The sequence below is a fragment of the Manihot esculenta genome, chromosome 8 (assembly GCF_001659605.2).
Source record: "Manihot esculenta cultivar AM560-2 chromosome 8, M.esculenta_v8, whole genome shotgun sequence".
In the NCBI taxonomy this organism is placed as follows: domain Eukaryota; kingdom Viridiplantae; phylum Streptophyta; class Magnoliopsida; order Malpighiales; family Euphorbiaceae; genus Manihot; species Manihot esculenta.
In genome coordinates this window covers 1,299,413-1,308,099 of record NC_035168.2, presented here as the reverse complement: position 1 = coordinate 1,308,099, position 8,687 = coordinate 1,299,413, and the positions used below count along the sequence as shown (strand labels likewise).

Genomic DNA, 8,687 nt, shown 5'->3' with positions numbered 1-8,687 from the left:
CTTCGGGTTTAAAAAACCCAACTTTTTTCAGTTTCACAGTGTGTTCTTTGTAGGGTGGAAAATCTCTCTCTCCCCCCTGTTTGTGTCATTTCCCATGTTTTTTTTTATACCACAAGCAAAGCCCATTTGGTGTTTTGTATTAAAGAAAACAGGAGGAGGAAATAAATATAGAAAATAATTATATGATTAGATAATACTTTTTGGTTTTTGAGAGTAAAAACTTGAAAAAGAAAACACCAAGAAAGGGATTAGAGAGAGAGAGAGAGAGAGAGAGAGAGAGAGGGAGGAAAAGAAACATGAGCTCAAAAGCCAGATAGATAGAGAAGTGAGATAATAAAGAAGAGGGAAGAAGGGAGGGTGAGTGGTGGGTTTGTTGTTTCAATAAAGCTAAATTAAGCTTAAGCTAAAGAGAAAAAAAAGAGAGAATTTTTTGCAAATGTCACAGGACTCTCAGGAGATAAAGACGATTGAGCAGTGGAAATGGTCCGAAATGCAAGGCCTTGAACTCGTGTCTCCTCCTCATCCTTCTTCTGAACCCTTTAAAACCAACTCTACTTCCTCCACTCCAACTCCAACTCTAACAATTAACTCAACACAACAAGAGCAAAACAATCAAACCCATCAACCAACTTCACCAGAGAGAAGAGAAATGGATGACACTGCCCCAAAGAAAGATGGTGGAGGTGATGGTGGTAGTAGTAGCAATACATGTGGTGATGGTGAGAAACCAGGGGATGTTGCTATTGTTGGATTTGGAGAGCTGTTCAGATTCGCTGATGGGTTGGATTATGTGTTGATGGCTATTGGGTCTATTGGTGCACTTGTTCATGGCTCTTCTTTGCCTCTCTTTCTCCGCTTCTTCGCCGATCTTGTTAACTCTTTTGGGTCTAATGCCAATGACGTTGATAAGATGATGCAAGAAGTTTTGAAGGTAAAGAAAAGAAAACAAAAACAAATTCACAAGAATCCCATTTTTGAGTTCCCATTCTGATCAAATTAAATTAACTAGTTCTGGATTTTTGAAATTCCCAGTACGCATTTTACTTTCTCATTGTTGGAGCTGCAATCTGGGCGTCTTCCTGGGCAGGTTGCTCTTGTCTCTGTTTCGATTTATTGTGTTCTGTTGGTTTTCTGTTTTTGCTTATATTTAAGTGTGAAGTGAAATTGGCTTTTGAATTTGGTACAGAGATATCATGTTGGATGTGGACTGGAGAGAGGCAAACAACCAGGATGAGGATCAAGTACTTGGAAGCAGCTCTAAACCAGGACATTCAGTACTTTGACACCGAGGTTCGCACCTCCGACGTTGTTTTTGCCGTTAACACTGATGCGGTGATGGTCCAGGATGCCATTAGTGAGAAGGTAAAACAAAACAGAACAGAACAGAACGCAACTCTCCCTCCCCTGTTCCAGTTATTGATGAGGCCTTGGACAAAAATGTAATGTTTCTGGTTTTGTTTTGTGTTTGATTTGAGCAGTTGGGCAATTTCCTTCACTACATGGCAACTTTTGTGTCTGGATTTGTGGTGGGTTTCACAGCTGTGTGGCAATTAGCACTGGTCACTCTAGCAGTGGTTCCTCTTATTGCTGTAATTGCTGCAATTCACACCAACACACTAGCTAAGCTATCTGGGAAGAGCCAAGAAGCTTTATCGCAGGCAGGAAACATTGTAGAACAGGTAAAAAAGGAATGCGAGTTTCAAATTGCTAATCCTGTTCTCTTCATTTTGGGTTGTGTTGGATAGGATTTCAAGTTACTTACTATGGCAAAAAAGAAAAAGAAAATCTTCATTTAGCATCTGGGTATTTGCTAATTGAAGCTAAATTGCAGACGATAGTCCAAATTCGTGTTGTTTTGGCATTTGTTGGGGAATCAAGAGCATTGCAAGGCTATTCGTCAGCATTGAAAGTGGCTCAAAGAAATGGTTACAAGAGTGGATTTGCTAAGGGAATGGGATTGGGTGCAACTTACTTCGTAGTTTTCTGCTGCTATGCTCTGCTTCTCTGGTATGGAGGTTATCTTGTTAGGCATCATTACACCAATGGAGGACTAGCCATAGCCACCATGTTTGCTGTCATGATTGGAGGATTGTAAGTGCTTTGTTTCAGTTACAAAATTTTACCCCTTTCTGTAATGCAATCCTTTTCCCCTTTATTGGTTTCTCAATTTTTGATTCGCTTGATTGGCAGGGCTTTAGGCCAATCTGCCCCTAGCATGGGTGCATTTGCCAAAGCAAAAGTTGCTGCTACAAAAATTTATCGCATAATTGATCATAAGCCAGCTGTTGATCGGAACAGTGAATCTGGGTTAGAGTTAGACTCTGTCACAGGGCTAGTAGAGCTCAAAAATGTAGATTTCTCCTACCCATCTAGGCCGGACGTGCGGATTCTTAACAATTTTACCCTCACTGTTCCTGCCGGAAAGACCATAGCTCTGGTTGGCAGCAGCGGCTCTGGCAAGAGTACTGTGGTCTCCCTCATTGAGAGATTCTATGATCCCAACTCAGGTAAATTCTGCTATACTTTTATTCTACATTCATAAAGGTCGTATCTTTACTTTTATTCTACATTCATAAAGGTCGTATCTTTACTTGTACATCTGCTGATCTTTTGCTCGACAATGTTAATGGGTATATGCCTAGCCAATTAAAGTAATCTTTGGTTCTTGAGTTCATATGCTCCAAGTGTATATGTATGTTTGGAAGAAATTTTACTAATAAAATCTATATTTTTCTTTTTATTCAGGGCAAGTTCTGCTAGATGGGCATGACATCAAGGCATTAAAGCTAAGATGGTTAAGACAACAAATAGGACTTGTTAGCCAAGAGCCTGCTCTGTTTGCCACCACCATTAAAGAGAATATACTTTTGGGCAGACCTGATGCAGATCAAATTGAAATCGAAGAAGCTGCCAGAGTTGCCAATGCACATTCTTTTATTGTCAAGCTACCTGATGGCTTTGATACTCAGGTGAGTTGGTTTTCCACATTAATCTGCGAATACGAGCTAAGAAATCCAATTGGGTGGTGATAAGTTTTGTCTCTTGTGGTAATTTTTCATCTCAGTTGATCATAAGCTTGTTCTGATAATCATCTATTTCACTTAAAAACTGGGAATCTTCTGAAATTGAAAATGAAATGGAAATCTCCAAAGTAAAATGAATTGAAGGCTTCCAACCATAATTATTGCCAAACTAAGTGGATAGGTATGCAAGTTTAACATTTTTTTCTTTGTCAGATGAGGGAGATGGAGAGTGGGGTAAAGTGGGTTGTTCTAGAAAGTGAAAGTGAAATGATGGATCTTGACCAGTGGGGATCATGGTTGGTTTTAGATTTTTTTTTATGGCACATAATTGCTACTTGCTACTTCAATATATTGGGAGTATTGAATATTGAAATTGCTTATTTGGTCAACAAACTTAACCTAACTTTATTTAATTTGTTTTTTAGAAGTCAAATGTGAGGATGTGTTTTGGTCATTCATGCATTTGAAGGTAACATGCTTCAGTCAACAATCCATGTGCATAAATAAGGGAAAAAATATAATTATTAAGTGGATATAGCTTAGGAGACATGAAGAAAATATTATAAGAAAATGAAGAGCACTAAGTCTTCATTATATGCGTGGGAAATATAAACAATTCAACGTTAGAAGGAGAATAAGAATCTTTATGATGTTGACCAAGAAGGTGGATGAGAAAATGGATGGGAAGAATAGCTGAAAGAATGATAATGAATGAAATATTCATTTAAGTACTAGTTAATTGGCAAGGATTACAAGTTAAATTAATATCTTCTATTCATGTATGGAAAACAAATAATAAAATCAGTAAGCAAGCCTTTAATTAATATTCAATATTACACATTTAAATTTGCAACTGACTAGCGGTATCGTCTGAAAAGATGACTAAAGTTAAAGACAGTTCTATGATAACAAAATTATGCCCGGAAAATGTAATCAATTGTTTGAGTGGCAAGAACTGGAAATGAACAAAATATCTCACTTCGACGAAATATGTGAAGTAATTTTCTTTTTTTGTTTCTTTTTCTGTATTATATTGGAATTAACTGTTATAAAATTTATGTGGAAGTACCAGTGAGCATCAGTAAGAAATGACGTTGAAAATGGCAGGTAGGTGAGAGAGGACTGCAGTTGTCTGGAGGGCAGAAGCAGAGAATAGCTATAGCAAGGGCAATGCTGAAAAACCCTGCTATTCTGCTTTTAGATGAGGCAACAAGTGCATTGGACTCTGAATCAGAAAAGCTCGTGCAGGAGGCCCTTGACAGGTTCATGATTGGGAGGACAACTCTTGTCATTGCCCACAGGCTCTCTACCATTCGCAAGGCTGATCTTGTAGCTGTTCTCCAGCAGGGTAGTGTCACTGAAATCGGAACCCATGATGAGCTCATTGCCAAAGGAGAGAATGGCGTTTATGCCAAGCTCATTAGAATGCAGGAAACAGCTCATGAAACAGCTATGAACAATGCCAGAAAGAGTAGTGCAAGGTGATTCAACTTTCTAATTCTAATTTCACTTTAAAAAGATATCTTAGATTTTTCTGGTTTTCCAAAATTTCACACATGTTATAGTAAAAAATGTAGTTAGTTTGTTGACTAACAGGGCTCTTCATCTCCAGGCCCTCAAGCGCCAGAAACTCTGTGAGCTCACCAATAATTGCACGTAACTCTTCCTATGGTCGTTCACCATACTCACGCAGGCTGTCTGACTTCTCTACCTCAGATTTTAGTCTCTCCCTTGATGCCACACATCCCAATTACCGACTTGAAAAGCTTGCTTTCAAAGAGCAAGCTAGTTCATTTTGGCGCCTTGCAAAGATGAACTCTCCTGAATGGGTTTATGCTCTAGTTGGTTCTATAGGGTCAATTGTTTGCGGCTCCTTGAGTGCTTTCTTTGCCTATGTCCTCAGTGCTGTACTCAGTGTCTACTATAATCCAAACCATGCTTATATGAGCAGAGAAATTGGGAAGTACTGCTATTTGTTAATTGGGCTCTCATCGGCTGCACTAATCTTCAATACCCTGCAGCATTTCTTCTGGGACATTGTAGGAGAAAATCTTACAAAACGAGTGAGGGAGAAAATGCTGGCAGCAGTGCTAAAAAATGAAATGGCATGGTTTGATCAGGAGGAAAATGAGAGTGCTAGGATTTCAGCAAGATTAGCTCTGGATGCAAATAATGTCAGATCAGCCATTGGAGACAGGATTTCAGTGATTGTACAGAACACAGCATTGATGCTAGTTGCTTGCACTGCAGGGTTTGTTTTGCAGTGGCGCCTAGCCCTTGTCCTTATAGCTGTCTTCCCCTTGGTTGTTGCAGCCACTGTTCTACAGGTTTGTTTCTCTAATTTGTTCATCAGCAACAATGTCACCAAGTTTGGAAAAGAATAGTCTAATTATTACAAGCTACTGGTGAACTGTTAATCATAATGTGGATTGAATTCAATCGAGTATTTGAGTAGGACAAATAGAATATATTTGAAGAGGAAAAAAAGAGAAAATTTAATGGAGACAATAATTATGAGCAATAGTTTTGATTTTCATTGTTATATGATACTTTTGTCTGAATCATGCTTATCACTGTTTTTTGTTGGATTTCAACAGAAAATGTTCATGACTGGTTTCTCTGGAGACCTAGAAGCTGCACATGCCAAAGCCACACAACTGGCAGGTGAGGCCATAGCCAATGTAAGGACTGTTGCTGCTTTCAATTCAGAGTCCCAAATAGTTGGTCTTTTCACCTCCAACCTTCAGATTCCTCTCCGGCGCTGCTTTTGGAAGGGACAGATTGCCGGTAGTGGATTTGGAATAGCCCAGTTTTCACTCTATGCTTCCTATGCTCTTGGTCTTTGGTATGCATCCTGGCTGGTGAAGCATGGGATTTCTGATTTCTCAAAGACAATCCGAGTTTTCATGGTCCTCATGGTTTCAGCCAATGGCGCAGCTGAAACACTAACCTTAGCTCCTGACTTTATCAAGGGTGGTAGAGCCATGCGCTCAGTCTTTGACCTGCTTGACCGCAAAACAGAAATAGACCCTGATGATCCAGATGCCACTCCAGTTCCTGATCGTCTTCGTGGAGAAGTTGAACTAAAGCACGTAGACTTCTCTTATCCTACTCGCCCTGATGTCCCAATTTTCCGTGATCTCAATCTTCGTGCAAGAGCTGGAAAAACTCTAGCACTTGTAGGCCCAAGTGGATGTGGTAAGAGCTCAGTCATCGCACTTGTACAGCGATTTTATGAGCCATCATCAGGAAGGGTTATGATTGATGGAAAGGACATTCGAAAATACAACCTCAAGTCCCTGAGAAAGCACATTGCTATGGTTCCTCAGGAGCCATGCCTCTTTGCTACTACCATTTATGAAAACATTGCTTATGGGCATGAATCAGCAACAGAGGCTGAAATCATTGAAGCTGCTACTTTAGCCAATGCTCATAAATTCATATCAGGATTGCCAGATGGGTACAAAACATTCGTCGGGGAGAGGGGAGTGCAGTTATCTGGTGGACAGAAGCAGAGAATTGCCATAGCTCGAGCTCTAGTAAGAAAGGCAGAACTTATGCTACTTGATGAGGCAACAAGTGCGCTAGATGCCGAGTCTGAGAGATCTGTCCAGGAGGCTCTAGACCGTGCTTGTTCAGGAAAGACAACAATTGTGGTTGCACACAGACTATCAACAATAAGAAATGCCCATGTCATTGCCGTGATCGACGATGGAAAAGTAGCAGAGCAAGGATCCCACTCTCATCTATTGAAAAATTATCCTGATGGGTGTTATGCCAGAATGATACAGTTACAGAGATTTACACATAGCCAAGTCATTGGAATAACTTCAGGTTCAAGTTCCTCTGCTAGACCGAAGGACGACGAAGAGAGGGAAGGCTAATGAGATCAAGAGAAAGCAGCAGCACTAAAAGGAGTATATTCCCACATACCCCTTGTGATTTTTGAGTAATTTTTTTTCCAAGTTTTAATGCCATGGTATAGTATAGTATTGTGTATTATCTAATTTTTTTTATCATATATTTTCTAATCTTATGAATCTTTCCAAGAAAAAACTATTATGACAAGTAGTTGCAGGAGTGAAATATAGTGATTATGTATTTACCAAAAGAAGGGATTGATTCCTAGAGGCATCCCTCGTGCATCAGATTGTCTCTTCCACTTTGGGGAAATTGTTGGGATTGGAGGAAAGATGCCTAATGTTGGAGAATAATTGAGAAAGAAAAGGTGTCAAGGCTCAAAAAACAGACCCTACATTTTGATGTATGTACTAAAACAAATATCTCCATTATCTATCAAATCTTGCATGGAATCCTTTAAAATATTTGTCCACAATGATGAATGTAGGGTTCTATAATTCCATTACAACACCCATCATACATGTTAGAATTCCATCACTTTCCACAACAATGGAGAAGTAATGGATTTATTGGCTGTGTGATGTAGACCTCAGACTAATATCAGGATATGGAGATTATACTTCACAATCCAACTTAGAAGGGTAATAAATTCTTGGCAATTTGAAATCATCCAATATTTTATTTGATGTGGAGTGTGGGGGACAAAATTATTGAATGTCCAAGTTCACATGGTGGTTGTAAGCGTGCATTGAGGTTTTAAAGACAAGAAAGCAACACAAGAAAACAGAGTGAAAACAGGAAAAAAATAGCAAGGAAAAGAGACAGAGGAAGGGAATCAATAAAATCTAAGCATTTTTGAAGCAATAGCAGGTGGTGGACAGGCGTGAGAGAAAAGTTTAAGGAAATGGGATTTTAGGCCATTGAAAACGACAGCAACAGAGGAAGGAGATGATGGTGTTTGATCTTTGATCTTGGCCTCATGGGATGCTATTTCTCCATGAGTGTGTGGGCCATACCTAATCTCTTTGTTGTTAAAGAAATGTAAGGATGGGTAGTGGCCTTTGTTTTGTTTTCAAGTGGTCAGAGCATTTTAGCTTTTGGAATGAAAATGGGTGGTGACACACTGCTAAGTACCTGACTGTAACTATTGTTGTTGTCTGGATCGGAAATGGCAAATACTGAAAAACAATACGATACCCAGAAATGCCTGAGAGCTATCATAAACTTCTTTTTGGTTCTGCAATTATGTACTGCCCATAAATCAGGTTCAAGTTTTGAATTCAAGTCACCTTACACTTCATTGAATGTATTGGTTCCTTCACCCGTCAACCGTTTTTCTCTCTCTTTTGTTTTTAAAAGAAAAAAAAAACATTATGTACAGAGATGATTATCCATCAGGTGATCTTAACGAAATGGATTTAAATTATTTTTAAACGGATTCAAGTAGTTGTTACAGAATATGATTACCTGCTGCTCAAATCCGTTAAACACATAAATCAAATATATGGATAATTAATTTTAAAAATTAAATAGATTTAAAATGAATTTAATTATTATATATGTAAACAGATTCAATTTCCAATATTTAAAATTTTACGGGTACCTACCCAGTGCCATACCTAATTATGCAGTTTCATCAAGTCTTGACAGGATTGACTTCAAAAATTGCTAACAAACCAAGATTTTACTCAAGTTGATTTGAAATTATGGCCTGGTAATCTTGCTTGTGTAATCAAATCGCTACCCAATGAGAAATTAAAAAAAAAAAAAAAACAAAATCATATCATCTCAGAAAAGTGACAG

At 38.7% G+C, this 8,687-nt stretch overlaps 1 protein-coding gene across 1 annotated transcript; it reads left to right on the top strand.

Annotated features, from left to right (window-relative positions):
- The first annotated feature begins 271 nt into the window (after positions 1-271).
- Positions 272-7,168, top strand: LOC110620349 (ABC transporter B family member 1). Its single transcript, XM_021764051.2, has 10 exons — positions 272-931; positions 1,033-1,087; positions 1,187-1,362; positions 1,479-1,679; positions 1,832-2,091; positions 2,191-2,507; positions 2,746-2,969; positions 4,131-4,504; positions 4,636-5,350; positions 5,621-7,168. The coding sequence occupies exons 1-10, from the start codon at positions 437-439 to the stop codon at positions 6,905-6,907; spliced, it is 4,104 nt and encodes a 1,367-aa protein (XP_021619743.1). The 5' UTR covers positions 272-436; the 3' UTR covers positions 6,908-7,168.
- The last annotated feature ends 1,519 nt before the right edge of the window (positions 7,169-8,687 follow it).

What these genes read in the sequence shown, in the direction of transcription:
- LOC110620349 (XM_021764051.2), top strand. Translation starts at nt 437, where the DNA reads ATGTCACAGGACTCTCAGGAGATAAAGACGATTGAGCAGTGGAAATGG. An exon ending in GCTGTCATGATTGGAGGATT is followed by an intron (nt 2,092 to 2,190) that starts GTAAGTGCTTTG and finishes CTTGATTGGCAG; the next exon opens with GGCTTTAGGCCAATCTGCCC. An exon ending in CTGATGGCTTTGATACTCAG is followed by an intron (nt 2,970 to 4,130) that starts GTGAGTTGGTTT and finishes TGAAAATGGCAG; the next exon opens with GTAGGTGAGAGAGGACTGCA.